The 23,548-nt window shown below is 34.7% G+C and overlaps 2 protein-coding genes across 2 annotated transcripts in view; one reads left to right on the forward strand and one right to left on the reverse strand.

Moving 5' to 3' along the window:
- The first annotated feature begins 159 nt into the window (after positions 1–159).
- Positions 160–16,820, forward strand: TDO2 (tryptophan 2,3-dioxygenase). Its single transcript, XM_019026046.4, has 12 exons — positions 160–522; positions 747–852; positions 1,797–1,887; positions 4,452–4,522; positions 5,617–5,744; positions 6,726–6,912; positions 8,194–8,301; positions 11,023–11,134; positions 12,554–12,611; positions 13,809–13,888; positions 14,559–14,649; positions 16,251–16,820. The coding sequence occupies exons 1-12, from the start codon at positions 488–490 to the stop codon at positions 16,402–16,404; spliced, it is 1,221 nt and encodes a 406-aa protein (XP_018881591.1). The 5' UTR covers positions 160–487; the 3' UTR covers positions 16,405–16,820.
- A 1,172-nt stretch (positions 16,821–17,992) lies between these two features.
- Positions 17,993–23,548, reverse strand: part of CTSO (cathepsin O) — a 32,465-nt gene continuing 26,909 nt past the window's right edge. Inside the window, exon 8 of the mRNA XM_004040552.5 lies at positions 17,993–22,482. Within this exon, the coding sequence (XP_004040600.3) occupies positions 22,448–22,482 (35 nt within the window). The 3' untranslated portion in view covers positions 17,993–22,447. The remainder of the gene's footprint in view (positions 22,483–23,548) is intronic.

The following is a 23,548-nucleotide window of genomic DNA, read 5'->3' on the forward strand; positions in this document are numbered from 1 at the left end:
ATACAGTTAATTTCCCTAGAGGTGTTAAATTTCAGTTTTTGGTCTAGAAGCTGTAAGAATATTCAAATTTGAGAGAATACATATTTGTTTTTTACAAGCTCATCATCTTATGTATCCTAATACTATGCCAAATGTTTTCTTGGGATTGAATAAATGTAATTTTTTTAACTTGGCCTCTGTTGATTCATTGGATGTTTGTTACTTTGAATATAAAAGCAGAACTTGGCAAGTCATACAACTCTATTTGGCAGATCACTCACTCTTAGCAAATGAACTGTGCCCAACATAAATCCACTCTAAAGTTTACAGAGGTTCAGTTCTGTACCAGTGGAAATGAGAAGTTAGCTAAGAGTACAAGAAGCATGCTGATTGGCTGATGCAGGGTAAGCAGGCTACATAAAAGGCAGCTGTAGAACATCTGGGAAGGTCAATGATAGCATCTGCCTAGAGTCAAACCTCCGTGCTTCTCAGACAGTGCCTTTTCACCATGAGTGGGTGCCCATTTTTAGGAAACAACTTTGGGTGAGTATTTATCTTTATTCTAAGTGGGTTTTGGCTTTTAGAAGTATCAGGTGTGAGCATTTTAATTTCTGAATTTAAGGAGCATTGAAAACTGTCACCTTTATTCCTTTGTCTAACAATCTACTCTAAAGAAAATTTGCAATGAGAATTTTAATCACCCATATCATTAGTTAACTGTGTTTTCTAAAGCACTATTTTTCCCTCTTGATTTATTAAATTTGCAGATATACTTTTAAAAAACTCCCCGTAGAAGGCAGCGAAGAAGACAAATCACAAACTGGTGTGAATAGAGCCAGCAAAGGAGGTCTTATCTATGGGAACTACCTGCATGTAAGTGGCAGGGTCCTTACAGGGTTTGGTGTCCATTGTTAGGCACTCAACTCTGCCAAGTGACTTTTTATGATTTTATTTCTTGGAATTAGGGAAAGTCACCAATCGTTTTCTGGACCTAAGGATATTTTTATTCATAAACACTTTTACGTTTTCAACTTTTGTTAGAATAATTCAAGAGACTTATAGGATAAAATTCATATCTCCAGTGGAAGTAAGAGCAGAGAATCTAGAATCTGGGAGGTGTATACATGATAAGATACACTGTGGATAATTCACAGGCATTGTGCAACTTGTATAAATAAGACATGGTTAATAAATGTCAGCCTAGATAACTGCAAATGTATCTTGAAAAAGTTCTCCTTTAAATCTCTTATCATAAAGTCGAAATGTAAAAGGCACACAGAGAATTTTCTTAAAATCATTAACATATAAAGAGGGATGTTAATGAATGAGATATTGGGAGATTATTCTGGGCCAAGTTTCAGCCTGTTTGTCTTCTATTTTTTTTTAAGAGGCAAAATGATTAGTCCTTGATGTCTTCATCGGTGAGTTTCTAAGGATTAACTGATAAAGAATGTTAAAATATTCTTAGAATAGGCTCTTTAGGGGAATAAAAGAATGCCAAATGCATAGTCAGCTCAGCAAGTTTTCAAGTTTTCACCATATTCATTTCATGAAAAGGGATATGATGTCTCAAAGAGCTTAATAGGATTTATTATGATAAAATCCTACCAAATAGAAATTTTCTGAGAAGAATAAAAATCACAAATTCAATTCACTCTTTATGATGAGATTCGTCCATTGTTTAAAAGAAACTAGATTGGTTTCTGAGAATTTTGAGTTTGGAGGAGCATTTGTCATTATCATATTCTACTTCTTACTAAAGTTGATAAAAACCAAGTTCTGCAATTTCAGACAGGCTTTTTATTTTTCATTTCAAGTTGGAAAAAGTTTTGAATGCACAAGAACTGCAAAGTGAAACAAAAGGAAATAAAATCCATGATGAACATCTTTTTATCATAACTCATCAAGGTAAGTTGCACAAAGGTTTTGGACAATATTCCACAGGCATTTCTCATTGATAACGAGGAAAGCTACAATTTTTAAACTACAAAATGATGAAAGATCATGGAATCACCTCTGTTAGAAATGTTTGAGAATATTTTGCTGCCAGATGAATTCTCATAGGACTGATATAAGGATTTCAATAGTCTTCTTTATGTTACTCCTCTGCTAATAGGTGAAGTAGGACTTTAGCTTTGTTCTTAACTCCAAGGGGACTTTCTGCCTCTTGGAATTTCACTAGGAATTCACAAGTGAAGATGTTACGTTTCTCACTTCGGAACACTAAAAAACTATTTTCAAGATCATTGAAATTTATGCTGGATTGACATAATCCTATACAAATATGGTAATAAAGACAAATGTAAATTTTGTCCAAAAATGTATGTTTATCCTTTCCAGATTTCTATAATAATTTCTGGGCAGTGGGTTTTTTTTTAGCCTATGTGTTCATGACTTCAGAAGTTTAGAAGGTCCCTGAACTCCAAAATTATGCACAAATTTTCATGAATATTACCTTAAAGAGGTCTGTGACCCCAAAATATTAGTAACATTTACTTTAAGCTTTTCAGTACCACTATACTGACCTCTTAATGACTGGAGCCCAATCACTGTTGCCTGCCAGTGCCCCACATCTAGATGTGTTTCCCTGCCTTACCAATTCTTTGTGTTCTTTCCTCAAACGGATGCTTTCCAATGTGATTGACTAAATTAATAAATTCTGGTAAAGAAATTAAAAGTTAAAAAACTGGCTTAATGTGTCAGTTCTCCTGTTTTTATGTTTATACTTTTATGGGTGGCTTATACCGAGGCAATATCAATAGGAGAAGAATCATGGTATGGTAGCATAAATTAGGAATTTAAAAATTGTTTAGAATCTCAGTTCTACTGTTATAAATTGTGTGACTCTGGTCAAGTTGCTTAGATCTCAGGACCTCCATTTCCCCATATGTAAAATGGAGAGAATTACTGATGCTCTCACTTACAGAGTTCCTAGGAAGATAAATAAGATAATGTGCATTAAGCATTTAGCCCGAGGTATAGCACATAATAAACATGCAACAAATGGTAGCTATCATTATTTTATAAAAACACTTTTCTTCTATTCTTTAGTTATAACATGTAGGCAGTGGTTACATAGGGTTAAAAAAGATATACATAAACTGATCAATAAATGTTTGATTGTTCTTTGCTCAAATATAAAAATTAGGTCCCCCAAAGTCTTTTTAAACATAACTTAGAGTTATAATTGGATTCTCTTAATTAGTATGGAAACATTGCCTTTATCCATATGATAGAACCAAATAGGATGCACTGAAGATCTCTAAGATTATTGACTTCCTGTGTCATCTAATTATTACAATGTCTATTTAATTTATTCATAAAAATAAAAATAATCACCCAATATTTACTTTGTGCCTGACACTGTGCTAGGTACTGAAGAAAAATGGATGAGTATGAGTAAGTCCTTAGTTTCTAGTGACAAAGAATACTATGGGAAGGACAAATCAACGGGGAGAACCATTTATATTTGCTATGAATCATCTAGCAACACAAAGGAGTCAAAATGTCTATCCATGTCTATCATACTGCTGTAAGTCTTAAGGTTTTGAATCATAGGTTTCCAATTGTAGGTGGGTAACTGATCATTTTGCAAATGAATCAACTGAAGTTAAAGAAAATGGTTTTGCCCCAATTGACACAGCCCGTCACTTCAGATAGATTGATTCCAACTATGCTTCTTCCAACATGTCATTACCGTATCACTTTTCTTTAACGCCAATGTTACTGTTTGACAGCCCATAGTAAAAGGGGAGAACAAACCTAATCCTTTGACAGAAAAGCTTTGGCAGTATTCAGGTTTGAACAAATAAACCTTGGACTCATGGAAATTCTGAAAGATGATCTACTGGATAATGTGAACTCAATTGCCACAAAGTTCCCCCGGGAATTAGCTGTTACAGTAATATGAAGCTTTGTCATTTTCCTTTGACCACAAACATCTGGCCGCTTTCCCATATGTGCTAAGTCTATGAGTTGCTAGGATTTTCACAAATAAAACAAACAGACAAAATGCTGCATTTTAAGTAACTTAGCTTTGTATTTTCAAGTTCTTAAAATCCTACAGTCTTTCATTTAGGTTAGGAAATATTAATTTCTCAGTGTGTAGTTGAAGTTGATTATCACTTCTGCTTCCCCACATACTTCCAGCTTCCATAGAGGAAGCTAGAATTAGGTTATGTGCTATATCCTCAAAGACCTAAAAATGCATTTGTTGAGAGGAATTAGTGTAATAATAATGAATATGAAGCATTAGGTAACATGTCTAGCATATTAAAACATTTAATAAAAGGAGGCTATTACAACTTTAACACTAACATTTATTTCTGGCATACAATGGGACTATATTTACATTTATTGATTTTAAGGTAACATTTTAATTTCTCTTTCAACATGTTAAACACATCTTTCATATAATAATGGCCAAAAAGGCTCCCATAACTTTCCAACTGACAATGATTTCCTTATTACAGCTTATGAACTCTGGTTTAAGCAAATCCTCTGGGAGTTGGATTCTGTTCGAGAGATCTTTCAGAATGGCCATGTAAGTTCTTATGTCACAATATTGGTTTCATGTATATTTTTGGAAGATATGGAAAGTATTATTAATGAGAGAAAAACATTAACACCTAATGGTGGTCTTAACGTTTAATGATAGAACAAACAGACATTTTATGAATGAATGAGGAGTTCAGTCATATTTTTCCATTGCTATTTTGAAATTACATGTGACTTTAAGGTTCCATTCAAATTTCAGTTTCAAGTCCCTTGTTTAGAACTCATTTCCACCCACAAAGATGTTATAAATGATGGTGGATTACCAAGCTAATGGGGATCCTTTAATTAACAGGTACCAGAATTGTATTTCTACTGAATATTAGCTGCAGGAAGATGGGAGCAATAATAAGGAAAGTGAAAAAGGAAGAGAAGGAGGCAGTAGAGAAAGAGTGGTGGGAGGAAGAAAAAGAGGAAGAAAAGGGGGAAAAGGGGAATGGGGCAATGGGGAAGGAAAGGACAGGAGGACAAAGAGTGAGAGGAGAGGAGGGAAAGCTTCCAGTGATGGCAGGAGTTTGAGGTGCACTTCTCCATCTCCCACCCTGCTTTCTCTTGCCATGGCTCTGAGGATCCTTCCTTGGGTCCTCTACCTCTGAGCCCCTGCTCGAAGAAGGGCTAGGAGACAGAGCACATGGGACCCATACAGATGGGACCCTTCCTGCCTGCATGAATCCACTTCCCATTTGTGTCAGTGGCAACTTTGGCCCTCAGTAAAGAGTAGATTGATCCACATGTTGTTTAACCCTCACTCAGAAGTTCCTGTGTTATCTTGACCTCTGTTCTTTGAAACAAAACTAAAAGAGAAACTTGTTTTGAAATCAGTGGGGGGTTGTATTCTAGAATTTACTTCTACTATGCTTCTATATAATTTTCTATTGTCAAAGAAAGAAAAAATTTCTTATTTTGCAGAAATTCCTTGCCCACAATTCAGAACTGTTATATACTCTTTGCAAATTTTAGTTTCAAAGTTTCCCTTTAAAACCAAATTAGAGACAAAATTAATGGGAATGCATTGCCATTGTCTATTTTGTATTTTCTAGAGGTCAGCATTGCTAACTCAGTGTTTCATTTCTTAACCTTCAGGTCAGAGATGAAAGGAACATGCTTAAGGTTGTTTCTCGGATGCACCGAGTGTCAGTGATCCTGAAACTGCTGGTGCAGCAGTTTTCCATTCTGGAGACGATGACAGCCTTGGACTTCAATGACTTCAGGTGTGCACATTTGGCATTTTAAAAAATGTGATGGAATTTACTTTCTCATTTTGGTGGGGTAAAAGCAGCATGTGTGTGTTTTGTGCCATGAGGAGCCTGTCTTACTAACACTTTGTCACTATATGGACTTAGGGGTCTTCGATCACAAAGCATTTGAGAAGTTATTAAAAATATTTTATTATTCATTTTTACATGTAAGCATAATATGATCAATTAATTTAAATTCATCACTGTGTGTCCTGTTTTTCTCCAAAAAGAATTTTAGACAACTTAGCACATTGACTAAAATAGCTAATAAAATACATGTAATTAAATTTAAAAAATATAAAAACTCAAAACAGGAGTGATATATACAGAAGCATGTCAATCAAAGTAGAAGTTATGGATTAAACCATAAATTTTACCTGTACATTTCAAGGCAATACCATATAGATAGCTTTTTTCTTACCAAAATGTGAGAAGAAAAAAGTTTAAGAAACTTCCATTGGGTGTAGGATGTAACATGCATGTCCTGAACATGTCTGACAAAGGAAAAGTAGAATTTGTGGTGAATTTAAAACGTTAAAGTCTTAGCAGCAGTGAAATGAAAGACATTCACAAAGATATAATATGGGGAGTGGGAGTAATAACATTTTTGATATCCGATGATATTTAAGTAGCTCATTTTTCTGATTTCAGTGAGTCAAATCACAGGTCTAACTCTAGACAGTTGTGTGTATCTGCTCTTGATATCCAAGAGTAAAACTGACAGTCTCTACAATCTCTTACAATAGAAGAAACCATTATGGTGGTTGATAATGTCAGCTCTTCTCTTCTCTCCTCTCCTCTCCTCTCTTCTCCTCTCCTCTCCTCTGGACTCCTCTCCCCTCCCCTCCCCTCCCCTCCCCTCCCCTCTCCCCTGCCCCCACTTTCTCTTCTCTGCTCTTCTCCTCTCCTCTCTTTCCCTTCCCTTGCCTTTCCTTCCACCATTTAATCTCAAAGAGAGTACTTATCTCCAGCATCAGGCTTCCAGAGTTTGCAGTTCCGACTATTAGAAAACAAGATAGGTGTTCTTCAGAACATGAGAGTCCCTTATAACAGAAGACATTATCGTGATAACTTCAAAGGAGAAGAAAATGAACTGCTACTTAAGTCTGAGCAGGAAAAGACACTTCTGGAATTAGTGGAGGTATGGATTCATACAATTTATAAAGTTTAACTCAATACATCTTCTTAATTTAGCTTTTGCTAAATCAGAATTTTAAAAACTTATATCGAAACTGAGTTACATTCAGTGGAAATAAGGATAGAAAGAATTCATAAAAATACATGAATTTGTAAATTCATGTTACTAAAATATTGAAAATGTCAAGAACCCTGCTGAGAACTTCGGAAATACTTATGTAATCAATTGTATGCTAATATTTAATAACCTTATCATCTCAATAAAACAATTCCTTAAATATCCCTTCTGACACTTAATTAGCTGATTTTTAGACTGAGTGTGATTATTTAGTGAACTTTATTGTTTTAAAATATTCTGTAATTGAAAATTTCCAGTTATTTAGTATTTTTCTTAGCTGAACTAAATTACTAAGAATATACATCTCAGAAAATGTTCCCTTCATATCCAAATTTCCTAAAGGTCTGTAAGTAGCCTTTAGGAATTATTAATTTTTTCTTCAAAATAGATTATTAAACAAAGATTGTATTGTCTTGCTTTCCATTACAAAGCCTTTTCTTCTGCAAATTAACTTTTCTTGTGTTGAATTATACTCTGCTCATTAATCCTCTGGGTATTGTAAATGTGGATTTAGGTTAATGTATTATATATAATGCCAAATAATGGCATATAAGAATAGGGAGAAAAAGAATTACAAAGCTAATTTCAGAATTATAATAAGTATAGGTTAAATGAGAACTCACAGAGGTACATGAATTTAGTTTTATTTCTAGATTTAAAAACATTTTAAAATCTCAAAGTAATTGCATGGATGGTTAATTTCAAAGTTGCTAAGTATACAGTGCCCATGAATTTAGAAGAGATCGTATCTTATACATATCGTAATTTCTTAAGCTCCTATGACATAAAGTAACTTGAGAATAAACCAGAATATATTAGTAAAATAATTATTAAGAATATACTCTTTAAATATGTTTAGATAGAACATATGTTTAAATATGTTTGTAGATTTCTAGAAGACAATTGGAATTTCTGTAATCACATATTTCTTAAGAAATAAAGAGTAAACATTATTAACCATTGCCATAAAAATTAAGAAAATTGAATATATTAATTATTTCATAAATGAAGAAATTGAAGAGAAATAAAAAACATTTACAAATAAAACTTGTAGCATATGTTTCTGGAAACCATGAAGATTTCTTGTTTTAAGTTTATACATGTCGGTTACAATGAATTTTACATAATTTTACCATGTACTCACTTAAAAAATAATGTTTATTTAAGGCATGGCTGGAAAGAACTCCAGGTTTAGAGCCACATGGATTTAACTTCTGGGGAAAGCTTGAAAAAAATATCACCAGAGGCCTGGAAGAGGAATTCATAAGGATTCAGGTATTTAGATGACATGAGTTAATATAAATTCAATACAGAAATATTCAAAATTTTATTTTAATTATTTTTTGCTTTTCTCTTAACCTTTTCTCTTTCTCATATTTTTTTCTTAGACAAATGTATTTTCTTGGACTATGTGACATGATTGATTTCATTTTCTTTATGTGTGATAAATATTATACTAAAATAAGACCTTCATTGCACGGGAGAATTTTGTCTATGATAACTAGCTGAGATTAATATTATTTTTCATTTCTATTGAAAATTCTATATTAGAACCAATTTTAGACAGAACTAGGCCCACAGTGGACTAACGAACCAAATCTATTTAGCCCTGTAGCTTTGCTTTTGCTCTTGTATATTTACTGGGTGCTTTCTGGCAGCTCTCAGACAATGTCAGTTTTCTCCTACTTAAAAGATACTGTTGATTGCTCATTGCCCTGATCTTTCAGGTCTCTCATCCTCTTGGCATGACTAAATTTCCTGGAAGACTTGTTTAAATTCTACATCTTGAGAGGTTGCATCAGGTAGTGCTGAAAGCATAGACTTTGAAGTCATGCTACTTGGGTTCCATTTCCACTTCCACTTCTTAAACAACTATGTGACAGAGAACAAGTGACTGCACCTCTCTTAGCCTATCTTTCAGCATTGGCAAAATAGAAAAATAAGAATATCTAACTCATAAGATTATTATGAACAGGAAATTAAATAAATACTTGTAAAGCATTGAAAGCAGAAGTCAGAATAATTATCTCTCAGCTAATCCTGAGCTTACTTCAAGCTGTCTTCCTGTACCATCATTCTCATGTGGCCTTCATGTACATAAATCCAATGGCCATTTTTAATCTTAACTTAGTTGACCTCGCAGAAACATTCAATACTAATGACTACTACTTATTCTTTCTTGAACATTCTTTTCTCTTGGATTTAGTACATACCATTATGTTTGCTTCTAATTCTCTGGCCCTTATTTCTCTATCTCTTTTACTTGCTCTTATTTCTCTCTCAGACCAATAAATGGTAGAGTTTTGTAGTCCATTGGCTTAGATCCTTTCTGTTCTATCTCTATACTCTTTCATTAGATGGTGTCATTTATACCCACTGCTTCAATATCTACTTAGCCACCATAATTCTCAAACATTTATCTCTGGTTTATATATCCCCTTAGATTTCAGAACACGTATATAATACCTTACTTGATATTTCCTCCTGGTCCTCTCAAAAACACACCAATAAAACCAAACTTGAACATTTCCCCTTCCGTCCACTCTCGTACCAACATTGTCTTCTCTGCATTAAAGAATTTTTTCTCCTATAATCCATCTAGGCTGTCGTCAGACTCTTATCAATCAGTGATCCTTGGCTCCGCCCTCTTGTTTCACCACTTCTTCAAGCTATCATCAAGTCCTACCAATGTTACCTATTAGCTCTCAAATATCATCCTTTAATCTACCACTACCACTCAAGTGCAACCCTCCATCGTTTTTCACCTGGACTATAATAATATCTGAACTGTGCTCCCCCACCTTCCCAGTATGCCTCTATTCCAATTTAGTCTCCACATTGCAGTCTGAGTAATCTTTTCAGAAGGCAAATCTGATCACATCTCCCTTTTGTGTAAAGCCTTTTGATGTTGCCTCATTGTTTTTAAAATTAAGATAAAGTTAACCTGGTCTATAAGGCCTTTATGATCTCACATTCATGTGGTCAAGCCATATTAAGTTTCTTTATTAGCTAAGTTTAGTTCTTTGGATTTATCACCAAGGAGTCCTTTTATGTGTTCTCCTCTGGGCTTGGAATGTTCTTCCCCAACTAACTCCTTCCCACTCTTAAGATCTTGGCTCGAGGAAAACTTCTTTAGAAAGGTCTTTCCTAAACTCCTTATTACTTTAAGTTATGACATATAGCATAGTCTATGGTTGTAATTTAATGACTGTACTGGGTGATTATTTGTTCAATGTCTTATTCCTACCAGATAATTCCTGTATAATATCACGACTCTCAATTTTTGCACACAATTTTATCTCTATCATCTTAGCATGACATGTATTGAATAAATAAATCATTAATTTGAAATAATATGCATATAGGTTAGTACTACACAGTGTGGTGGTTCTGATGAATTGGAAATAATTGGGTTAAATAATTTGCCCCAGCTCAATTAATTGGCTTATAAGCAGAATATGTGTTGTAGGCAGAAAAATAAGAATTTTCTTAAACCAATCAATAGATAGATAGAAAATGAATAAAACATGAGTGAGAAATATCTAAGAAATTATATTTACAGAATTCAACACTGAATATAGAACATAGAATTTCAATAGGGTTAATAGTTCTTCTGACTAGGAATTCTTAACTTTTTCTAAGTGAAGTTACCTTACTTCCTGTGTTAAATAATTCTTGTTTAAAATTAGATCATTATTAACTGCTGGTAGTTATCTCCAATTTTGTCCATCTGAGTCCATTGCTCATTATATTTATGAAGATAATATTTAATATTGAGAAATCATTTAAACTTAAATAAAAGAATAGAACCACTGAGTATGTGGAAGATTCCTTCTCATAAGACATAATTTCCAAATAGTAATATTAGAAGATACAGTAAATATTAAAAGTACATCATTTCTGCAACCACAAGTCTTTTCCTCATAAGCAAAGTTTTCTAAAATATCAATCTACTTATTCTCTCTCAGGACTATTAATGCCATATTTTTCCTAAAGGCTAAAGAAGAGTCTGAAGAAAAAGAGGAACAGGTGGCTGAATTTCAGAAGCAAAAAGAGGTGCTACTGTCCTTATTTGATGAGAAACGTCATGAACATCTCCTTAGTAAAGGTAGATATTTTTACTTTATGAATCTTTTCCCTGAAATGTGTGAATATGAGATCAAGACATCATTTTATAAGACTATCAAGCCTTACTTGGGAGAAATAGAATGAAAATTGATATTCTACTGATAGAAACAAAAATGGAGTAAATGTTTTTGGTGATAAACCTATTTTAACGGGTTTCCATGCCCAGATTATTTGAAAAACATTAGAAAAAAATTTATAGTCTCTGCCAGATATATGGGATATCAAGATGAATTACATATAGTTTCTCAAGTAGTTCACAGCCTAATAGGGACAGAAATGAAGACAAATCATTGTAACAGTAAACACTATGGTAGAGGTAAGAAAAGGAAGGAATAGCTACCGTGAGAGCAAGTACTGATGTCGCCCCATTGTTTTAGAATTAAGATAAAATCTTTAACGTGGTCTATAAGGCCTTTTATGATCTCATATTCATGTGGTCCAGCCATACTACGTTTCTTTTATTAGCTAAGTTTAGTTATTTGGATTTATCATCAAAGAGTCTTTTTATGTGTTCTCTGGGCTTGGAATGTTCCTGCCCTCTTTCTCTCTTCCTCCCTCCTTTGTGTGTGGGTGAGTTCTTTCATACAAATCTGCTTGACTGACCAAGATACCAGGAAAGCATACATTTAGACTTTTGGCACAATTGGTACTGAGCTGTTAGTTCCTGAAATTTATTGAGCCATAAAATCAGTACTTTCATTTCTAAACTTTTGTGTTCATTTTGACTTAGAACTTTTATTGTAACGCATCCCAAACCTTTTTGGAAATATGCAGAATAAAAGTAAAAATTAATTTTTATAACACAAGTACAAAACATAGCAATACATGAAATTGGTATTAAGTTTTATAAGCTTAAAAGTTGTTAGCTTCTGTTTTCTTAAAAAAACAAATCTCAGTAAAGAATAGCAAAATCTTGTTTCGCTGCAGCAGGGAGAAAGTCTTTCATTAGAGCACACATGTATGATTTTACATAATTGTGCTCATTAAAAACAAGTTAACTAATGTCTAGTGAATTAATGAAAACTACTTTGAAATGATGCTTATAACACATCACTACTTTTTTGAAATGAAAGACACATATTCTTTTACTCGGAAAATGAATTTTATTATGAAAGTCAAGTATTTTCTAGAAAAATCAGGTTTTCCTAACATGCTATTTGAAGGTTTTGAAAATTTAAAATATGTACATTTTTAGTTTGTTTTTTAAAATCCAATGTTAAAATTGTATTTTAAGTGATATGTTTACAAATTCAACCTAAGGGATAAAAAATGTAAACTGAAACTTATATTGATTTCTAAACACATGTAATCCATTAAATTTTTTAAGATGACGATGCCAAATTAATACAAAATTACCTTAAATGACCTAAAAAATTTAAATTTAGTATGTATTTTGCAGGTGAAAGACGGCTGTCATACAGAGCACTTCAGGGAGCATTGATGATATATTTTTACAGGTAAAGCAAATCCGAAGAGAGACTGAAGTTAAAATTGAGGGGTGGATATGGATAACATGTCCAGTATAAAACCTAAAAATTACAATCATAGTTTAATGCAGTAATTTAGTTTTTGTAGAAAACTTAGAAGATAATTAGTAATGAAGTTTTATGCCCCCGTCCCTTTTTTTTTCTTTTAAATAGTAAAGGCATAACTTTTTCCCTGAACAGGGTTAAAAGGGGTTAAACACTGCACAAATTAATCAAATATCCTTTTTAACTGAATTCTAAAAAGCACTATGTAACATTAAGTGTCCTAAATGGCCAGTTTACTCTCTCAGAGACTCACTCATGAAATGTGTTCTATCATTAAACAATGCTCTAAGATTATTCCTGTTTAAGAAAATAAAAAATGCATGAAGTGAAAATAACTTGCAAACTGTACCACTTATTCAGCAATTTCAAGTAAAATTAGCTTCATTGTCTAAAAAGTTTGAAGTATTCCTGAAATATTGACTCACTCCTACTCTATTGTATGAAGGTCCCATCCTCAGGGTTCATGAATTAAATGTGTCAGAACAATAAACATCACACTAGTAAAAAAATACCCATATTTACAGGCTGTCATGCTTCTGTGTATTTAATTTTTAAAATCTTCTCAAGTCTTTCTTCAAAATGGCAACATAAACAAAATCTTTTGACTTTTTTCCTAAACTCAAGTAAATGTATGCCGATTAGGCATATGTGTCCTAAGTAGAAAATATGCTGAGAAAGGTGAAGAAATAGATGTAAAAAAAAAAAAAAAACACAAAACAAAACAAAAAAACAAATCGATGAAAAGAAATAAAAAGTGGTTTTTCCTTTTGTGTTTTAATATCTTTGCCTAGAAGTGTTTGATTATTTTCGGCTGGGAAATCTGTAATAGTGCACCTGTCTCGCTTTTAATAAGAACCAATGTTAGGTGCGACTCTAGGTGATTACTTCATGTATATTACATGGACTTTTCTAGGCTTCAAACAAACACTGCAAGTTGAGTAGTATTATTTCATCTTTGAGACGGAGAAACTGAGACTGAGAGAATAAGCCAAAGCTGCCACAGCTCCTCACAGGCAAAGCTGACATTTGTTTCCAGGGCCAACTGATTGTCAAACTCATGCTCCTCCTAACACACTCGATTTACTTGAATATATTCTTGTTTTTCTTCTTTTTTTCCTTTAGGGAAGAGCCTAGGTTCCAGGTGCCTTTTCAGTTGCTGACTTCTCTTATGGACATAGATTCACTGATGACCAAATGGAGATGTAAGTCCTTCCCACTCACCCCATGTTGCTTCCCCACATGCTGTTCCTGTGCTCTTTATCTTGGTCTTCTGTGTGCCCTCCTGCCCACTTTCTCTCTTTCCCCCTCCTTTGTGTGTGGGTGCATTCTTTTATACAAATCAGCTTGGCCATCACTCTCTCCCAGGGCCAACTTATCCATATACACACTAGGCACAGTACCTAAGGCCCACAATACTTTTGGGGGCTCACGAAAATATTTTATTTTAAAATCTAAAGGAAAAATTAAACTTTAGGTCATAAAAGTTTTATTACATAAGAGTAATTTATTTGCCATTATGCCAATGCAGTTTTAAATTTTTAATTTTAATAGTTTTTTTATTTTTTTAAATGAAGGACCCCATAAAGGCAAAGGTGGCATGGACTCATGAGTCATATTATGATCCTGGTCTCTTCTATTGTATCCATGGGCTAAATGCAGTGAAGGATGGAGTGAAATGCATGTAGCCTGAAGCAAGTGGAGCGCTAGGCAACCTCACAGTCTCATCTGGCTCTCATGTATGAGCCTTCCATATGGCCGTTAGTTGTCAACATTTTCTCAGAAGCAATTATCATTACCAACCCCTCATTGTTAGAACATTGTGGAACTAATGGTGGAAAAATATCCATGGAGTAAATTTGTATGTTTGCCTAGATAACCATGTGTGCATGGTGCACAGAATGCTGGGCAGCAAAGCTGGCACCGGTGGTTCCTCAGGCTATCACTACCTGCGATCAACCGTGAGGTAGGTGGGGAAATTCTCCTTTCTTCCTGGTGGCAGTCACCAACAATTAGTTTCTCCACCTATACATTTGTTATCTAAAAAAAGCCATTTTATTTGCTCCTGTCTGAACTACTAACAACACGTTTGTAGTTAGAATATTCCAATTCAGTCTTTTGGTGGTAATTTTATAAAATCTTTAATTATGAACCTTCACTGTTTTGATCCTGTATGAAAAGGGATATGGTATCAATGCCTGCATGATATGTGAGGACACAAAGGGTTTAACAGTGCTTACATCCAGGCAGAAAAGTCTTCAACTCATTGTGGCTCAAGTTTTGACCAGACTAAGACATTGATCATTAATTCTACTAATGTCTTCCTGGCTAGATTAATGACACAGTTAAAGTAGCGTCTTGTTTTCTGATATGACTCTATTTTATATTATAAAACTATTTCCATGTACTCCAGAGAGTGCCCCTTTTAAAGTGTTTACAAGGAAAGAGATCAACATTTATTGAGGACTTAAAATATGCTAGAGAGGTTTCTAAGGGATGTACATTCTTATTTTGATATTCACAATATCATAGATAAATGGACAAATGGATACATCGGGAAACTGAAAAACTTCTATGGTCCCTTGAAAAAGAAGAATCAATTCAAGAATAAATTAGACATTTGCATTTAGCCCCACCTCAAATCTTTACAGCACATTGCTTTCGTCCCTACTGTTATTACCAGCTTGGTTGGTTTCTAAAATACGCAGGTTTAAATTTTCATCATTTTTAGACATTTTCACTTTCCCTGGAAATGAATTCTGTAAGCACAAAACAGTTGATAACTGCTTATACCAAATAAGCACACACATCTGTGGGTGGTGGGAATAATGAACACAAATGGCATCTCTAGGGTGTTGTTATCTCAGTTTTAAAAAGATCTGACCAAAAGGAAGGACTAAAGTTTTCATTTTATAGAGTTAGAAACTGGGGCATTGAAGTTTAAACAACTTGTCAAAGGTCCTTGAATTGTAAGTGATAGAACCAGAATTTGAACCCAGATTTATTTGACTTCAAAGGCAAATGTTCTTCCTCCATAAAATTGCAACAGTTAAAATTGTTGACTAACAACACAAAAGCAATTTTAGTGTTAAAACTACTTCATGGACATTTATTATGAGTCTAAGATGGCATTTCAATTTATTAAACCTTTCAGGGCAGTTATTTGGCATCTTTTCAGTTGGAAATATTTCCAAATGAGCATCTAAGACTCTGTATGCTTTAAATGTATTACCTTGCATAGCATCCTTCAGAAGTAGGAAATGAGAACACGTCCTTATCTTTATGAAGGTGTCAGCAATAAGACTCTCGGTTTTAATAGGAAACACCCTGTTCTAAAACACATAATACTGTTTTATGGGCATAAACTTTGAAAATGGAATAAAAAGTAGGCAATCAATACTAATACTACATAATACCTAATTTAATATATGATATATACAACATGCAATATATATTATAATATTGAATACTAACTATGGAAAATATCTGAGAAATAAATTTTCTGATTGAAAACTTTAAATATTTCATGTCAACCAGTGTAACACATCTTCATGTATGTTTTTCCAGTGATAGGTACAAGGTATTCGTAGATTTATTTAATCTTTCAACATACCTGATTCCCCGACACTGGATACCGAAGATGAACCCAACCATTCACAAATTTCTATATACAGCAGAATACTGTGATAGCTCCTACTTCAGCAGTGATGAATCAGATTAAAATCGTCTGCAAAATCTATGAAGAATACTGGTTTCACAGTCTATTTTTTATTTTCTATGGATTTTCATAAATACAGTTTGAATATATGTATACATATATTGTTCAGCACCACGATGCTCTGATTTAGTTCTAGAAATAATTTGATTACCTCTTGTTTGTGACAAGACTAAGCATTAAGATGAAAAAGAATGCATTTAAATAGTAACATTGTACATAGGGTGTTTTCCTATTAAAAATTCAGTTTCCCCTGAGACTTAATGTAACCATTTAATGTAATCACTATCTCATTGTTTCATCTTTATAAACTTGTAAACTTCAGCTATTTCAAATATTTTATGCAGTACATTATGTTATTCTGTACAAAGACTTTCAAACAAAATTTTTAAAATAATAAAGTATTAATCTTTCTCCCTGTATTGTTTTTGAAATATTGATTGTATTTGTTAGGAATCTTAATGACCAAAGACAGAAATCTATCTGAAGTTTGTCTAGAGGGGATATACTGGAGAATTACTAGCTTGCAGAATTCAAATGAACACTGTCCAAAAAGCCTTGAAAGAGGAGCCTGGAAACTCTGATGCCGCAAGGACTGGGTCCAGTTCCTGGAGTGCTATATTCCTGGAACACTCTGAGATCTTTTTTGTCTCATCTCTTCTCTGCTGGTGTTGGCTTTATTCTTTCCTGTAGTAGAACAGCTTCTGTCTCAGGCTGGGTCCCAGTTTCCAGCACCATCAGACTCACACAGGGCAAAGCTTCTCTTTCCCCCAGCTCCCATGCCTGTGGTCTGGGAGGTGGAGTGAACTCTAATGCATGCAGAACTGAGGTAGAAGCAAGGAACAGTCCCCTCAAAGAAGATGTGCTTTCCAGAAGAAAGTACAGAGACTGGACAGTGACCCAGTTCATTTCTAATAAGATAGTAACTAAGCTAAGAGTTTAGATCAGACATGAGTTTTAGTCTTCTTTTTCTAGCTTGGCCAGGTTATTGGGAAAACTTAAATTTTTGTTATGGGAGGAAGTACATAATATTATTTAAAAAATCTAAAATGTATGTCAACCTTGACCCAGAGTGATTATCACTGGCAAGCAGTAAGTTATTGATGGAATTGAACTATTCTTTGGTTTCAATTGCAAGTTTCTTCTTATAAGGTCTTATAAGGATTATATCATCTAGTTTGTCTCAGAATTACATATAATTGCTTTTGTCTCCATGACTGTTGTGTGCTTATGTATGTGTGTATACACAGTATCTGATGGTGGCTAGGCTGATATAATACAGAGGCAAATGGCATGGTGGCTAAAAGGCACTAGCTTTGAAATCAACAAGCTCGAGGGCAAATTCTGGCTCTGCCATTTATTAACTATCTGGTACAATCACCAGTTGAAGCCTAGTTTCCTATCCATCTGGGGATAAAAGTACTTATTTTATAAGCTTTGCTATTTCTCAGGAAAAAAATGTGTTAATAGATATTCTGTCACCAAAGTGCCTTAGAATATTGGTATAAATGTTATTTGTCAATGTTTATCATTATTTTAATAGACTGTATTAGTCATGATTCTCCAAAGGGACAAAACTAACAGGATCGACGTATATATGAAGGGGAGTTTATTAAGGAGTATTGACTTACAAAATTACAAGTGAAGTCCCACAATAGGTCTGCAAGCCAGGAAGCCAGTCCAAGTCCCAAAACCTCAAAAGGAGGGAAGCCAATATTGCAGCATTCAGTCTGTGGCTGAAGGCCCCAGAGTCCCTGGCAAATCATTGATATAAGTCTAAGAGTCCAAAAGTTGAAGAACTTGGAGTCTGATATTCCAGGGCAGGAAGCCTCCAGCATGGGAGAAAGATGGAGGCCAGAAGACTCAGCAGGTCTGTTCTCTCCATGCCTCCTTTCACACTGGCAGCTGATTAGACAGGGCCCACCCAGGCTGAGGGTGGGTCTGCCTCTCCCAGTCCACTGACTCAAATGTTAATCTCCTTTGGAAACACCCTCACAAACACATCCAGGAACAATACTTTGCATACTTCAATCCAATCAAGTTGGCACTCAATATTAACCATCACAACTTTGTCAACTTGAACCCAACCACATCTCCTGAAATCACACATAATCTTCAACTGAAGCCAATAATAAGGTCATAATTACACCTAACACAATACAGCTATCCTTTGTACAACTGGAAGTGCACCAATCCCCAATCCAAATGCTATTACCTAAAGTTAACAACACTTAAATGCTGATATGAAGTCAACAAATCTTACATCACATGATAAAGGAAAAATAAAGGAAATAAAATGAATATATTTTCTTAGTACAAGTGTATATATGTGCAAACATGTTCTCAACAAAATAAGGAGGAAATACTCATGACAATTACAGTCCTCATTTCTGCAACTGGTCACATGGCTGAAGCTGCTATTGATGACTACCTTATTCCACTACCCCCATTCCTTATTCTCTTTGCCTTCAGCAAGCACCTCAGCAGGTTGTGGTTTTGTACCTGCTGGAGTGACCCAAACCTTCATTCCTGAAGTGTCTGGGCCATTTGTAGTCCTGCCAGGATTGTGCCATTGTAGTTTCCCATTGACATTAATCACAGGGCATGGCAATACTAAGAGACACCCTAAGAGTTCTCCTGTGTTCCATGCCTACTCTTCCTTACCTCCATTGTGGAGTAGTAGACTGATTTCGTCTTCATAGTCCGGGTCAATCACCCTGGCCAATATTGTAACTCCCTTCTTAGCCTGTTGTATTAGTCTGCTGTTATGCTGCTAATAAAGACATACCTGAGACTGGGTAAGTCATAAAGGAAAGAGGCTTAATGGACTCACAGTTCCACATGGTTGCAGAGGCTTCACAATCACGGTGGAAAGCAAAGGAGAAGCAAAGGCATGTCTTACATGGTGGCAGGCAAGAGTGCTTGTGCAGGGGAACTCCCATTTATAAAACCATCAGATCTTGTGAGACTTATTCACTACCATGAGAACAGCAAGGGAGAAACCACCCTCATGATTCAGTTATCTCCACCTGGCCCTGCCCTTGACATATGGGGATTATTACAATTCAAGGTGAGATTTGGGTTAAGAGACAGCTAAACCATATCATAGCTAAACCATATCATAGACTATATGGTTATATTTAGTTCTTTACACCTATATTTCTTGGTGTGACTAAGCTAGAAGTTGCAAGAGTTTTATCAAAGCATATATCAGTCATTCTTCATGTAAATATCAAAATAATTTAGACTGCAAGTTCCCACCCTCCCCAGTCACACTTGCTTCTAGTGCTGATGACCCACTTTATAACTTTTAAATGGGTTAGAAAATCACTGTAAGGTTGGCTAATTTAGTATTCACTTTGAGATCTTTGTGAAACCACATCCAGAAACACGTTGATGACTTTCATTATGACTTCTAATTATTAGGTGAGGATTCTGTTGCTTTGACTTCAAGTAGTTTGTTATGGCTGGATCACAGCATAAGAGTGATCAAACTATGCAGCACAGCAGCAATCATGGTTGAAAAGGTAGAGAGGGGCTTCTTCATGAAAACTCACTTAAAAGAGCTCACATGGTATCATAAGGCATTGGGAGCCCTTGAACGGTTGTGAACAGAGAAACTGATAACGTCTTTGAGAAACGTAAATGCAGGGGAAATATAGTAGATGGACTATAAGAACACCAATCTGAATCACCAGACTTTGGGTCTGGACTAAGGGACATAGAGAATAATGAGTAGGCTACTGAATAATGGAGATAAATGACACTAAAGAACATGCAACTAAGAAATGACAGTAGCCACAGGAGGTAGGTAATTCATTGATGGGTTACCAAGGTGTAGATGACCTGCTTAAATGTTTAGGATTTGTCTTAATTTTATTGATTGGGTGATTCCATAATGTTGATTCCGTTAACCAAAATAGAGGCTCTTGGAGGTAAAGGAACTTTTTGTTGGGGGCGGTGGGAGAAGTTAGGGAGGATGACGAATGGAGTTTTGGAAACACTGAGGTTAAAGTGCCTATGGAGAAAACCAAAAGCTGGATATATTAATTTAGAGCTGAGAAAACAGTGTAAATATAAAGCACATTAATACTGTGTTGACAAAATGTAAGCCATACACTTAAGAAGAGGTTCTTTTTAAACCAAAGTCAAATGTAGGTTGTTTTATCGTAAATGTCATCAAAATCCAGAACAGCAGAAACATATTAATCAGTTTGAAATTTTAGAAATCCTTTAGCACTTGAAAAAGAGTATTACAAATGCATCTATATCCCATAGAAAGTCAGCGAATACAAACTAGACAAGCAGGACATAGTTCTTTTCTGGCATTCCCGGATAATAAGAATATTTATCAATTAAAAGGTCAATATCTGTCTTCCTGAAATAACTCCAAACCTGAGTCAACACACATTCTTTTCGTATTGGTTCTGATTGGCATAAGAAGAGAAATACAGCATTTTGTTTTTTATTTTGTTTATCTAATCACAGGGAAGGATAAACAAAGGGCAAAAGTGAGAGAAAAAGTTAGATGTCCTTGAATTTTTTTTTTTAGTGGTTGCTACTGCATTTCATGTTTCATTTTTGTTAGATCATATACATTAGAAAATAATGATACATTTTAGAGAAGAAATATGTACATACATAGTATCAGAAATAATTTTCTTGTATTGACTCATTTAATATGGTTGTGCTTATATTCAATCAGAAGGTCAACTCCTTTGCTCTAAGGTTCTTACACTGCTAACAAGAAATGGCTTTTTTCCTGTTGCAGGTCATGAGCAGCACACAGTGTCCTTTCTAGGCACACAGGATCACTGATCACTGTGTGGACGCAGGCTAATCAGAATTGCACCTGAAATCACTTGTGCAATTGGTGATGCAAGAGTGATCACAGGAATCAAGACTGGGAGCCAAGAGAAAGAACAAGAGGTGCACAAAGAAGCAGTTCGGATGGGAGACCAGGAAAGCCAAGGGGAAAACTGGGAAACAGATTCTGGAAAACTCACAGTTTGATTGATACCCAGGGTTAAGAGATGGGACTTTGATAGGAGTGGTGCTTATGAATTAGGGGAGGAAGAAAGAGGTGAGATCCTAATGTCGGTAAAGGTACAGAGACAAAGGGAGCCAACTAAGTGGTAAGAAAATAGAAATGGAAAGTAAAAATGAGACTTAATTCTTTAGTCAGGGAAGCCAAGCCACCAGGAAAACTTGGTAAAGAGTAAGAGAAAGAGGGAGAAAATATGAGATAATATTTTGGTATTTAGATATACTACAGAACAAAATATTATTCTGTAGTATAAAAAGAACAAAGTAAGCAGTATGATCTATTGGATTCCTATTCACAATGAAAATTATCAAACAATAATTTGTCTCTCAGGCAATGCTACTAGAAGTTACTTATATAGTTGCCTTATTGTTCATTTAATTTCAGTTTAACTGAAGTGATTTTGCCCTTTTCCTTCCTCCTACGTGGTCACTCTGCTGTTCAAAGGGTAAGCACCATTTGTTCAGGTAAAGCAATTGGTGTTTGAAATCCTTCCGATAGATATACCATCTCAGAGGGCTGCTAATATAACTAACTGTACAAGACACAGATAATTTTAGGTTGGCCATTCTTGTGTATAGGGGTAATCTAAAGCTAGTAGTTACACCCCACAAAAGAAAATAAATTCTTATGACCTCTTTGATCCCACCTGAAATATCTCACAATAAACAAACAAATAAATAATAAGCAAACAAAAACAAACAGTAGCCTTCCCCAGTTGCAGGGGCCTAAAATATCTCCTAATCTGAATTTCGTCTCAGGACAGGAAACTATTCCATAGGCTTCCTTGCAGGCTTCTGTGCTGGAGTTTGTCCCACTGACTTTGGTTGTCCATCTCTCTACAAGAAGGGAACATTCTGAAACTTAGTTTAAATACTACTAGGCCTTAGAATCTTTTGTAGGTAGTTGCTGAAACTTGAAGTCGAATAATACTTTGAAGTACTATGTTACATTGCATTATGAAAACCTTCATTTTTGTAACTGTCTCTTGATCTGCCCAACATGTCACACAAATATAGAAGAAACGGAATCTGCAATACCTAAGGGAAAAAAAAGGAATTATTAGTCTATTTCCTCTTTAGATGCTTTTGAAATTGTAAATTGAAGCAATTTTTCATTTGGGTTCAGAAAGAGTATCTACTGAGAAAATAATGTAATACTTATCACAGCTTGTCAATGTAAACATGGTATCATCAAAAGCAGATATTAGAAGAGATTAGGCATATTAGAAGTATGCCTAATATTTTTGTTTTAAGAAACTAAAATAATTTTAAAGATTTTAAAAATCCACAACAAAAACTACCTGTTAACTGAATAAATGAATGCATCTGGAAACTGTATTAAACTAATACATTATTTCTTAGAGGCAAAATAACTTAAGAATTATTTTAAATACAATTTCATAACTCAAATTCTAAAATTTGAATGTGGGTAAAACTTTAATAAATCACAAGTGTGCTATGCTTTCTTTACACATGAGAACACAGATTGCAACATCATGGCAAAAGCAATAAATAGCCTATCTGAAGACTGGCTTTTATTGTAACTAACCGTATCTTCGAAATCTCTTGCAGCTATGAAATACTATCTGCCTTATACCATTGTTCATAAGAGTAATATGACATCATTGTAACTTTCAGGGAATACTCACTTTCAGGAAGAATTTGAATCCCTGTATGATTACTAACCAGGCATGCCCTTAAAGATTTACATTATGAAAGCAGGTAGAGAGCAGAAATTATCTCCACTCACCCTTAGTAGCTGAGGGATGGAGAAAGGTTGTGGTGAGGGACATAGTTATAATTGAGGCAATTATGAACCAATATTTGAATTATGTTATTTTAACACTCCTGTAAGAGGTTTGAAAGCAGTCACCCCTCAGCCCAAATCCAGGATCCACCACTGCTGCAGTTGGACATAATATACGTTCAGCAGCAAGGGTTCAATGATTAGCATCAGTAATTTATCTGCAAGTTCCAAAGATGTACGAGTCCCCAGTGATGCTGAAAAGTGGAGGCCTGATGGGGTTGCTAGTACTCTGGCCAATATATTTCTGTGATGTTGACTTTTTTCAATGAATAACTTATAAAAACTGTCTCATCAGGG

The sequence above is a fragment of the Gorilla gorilla genome, chromosome 3, assembly GCF_029281585.2.
Source record: "Gorilla gorilla gorilla isolate KB3781 chromosome 3, NHGRI_mGorGor1-v2.1_pri, whole genome shotgun sequence".
Classification (NCBI taxonomy): domain Eukaryota; kingdom Metazoa; phylum Chordata; class Mammalia; order Primates; family Hominidae; genus Gorilla; species Gorilla gorilla.

What these genes read in the sequence shown, in the direction of transcription:
- TDO2 (XM_019026046.4), top strand. Translation starts at nt 488, where the DNA reads ATGAGTGGGTGCCCATTTTTAGGAAACAACTTTGG. An exon ending in TTTTATCATAACTCATCAAG is followed by an intron (nt 1,888 to 4,451) that starts GTAAGTTGCACA and finishes TCCTTATTACAG; the next exon opens with CTTATGAACTCTGGTTTAAG. An exon ending in CACTTCTGGAATTAGTGGAG is followed by an intron (nt 6,913 to 8,193) that starts GTATGGATTCAT and finishes TGTTTATTTAAG; the next exon opens with GCATGGCTGGAAAGAACTCC.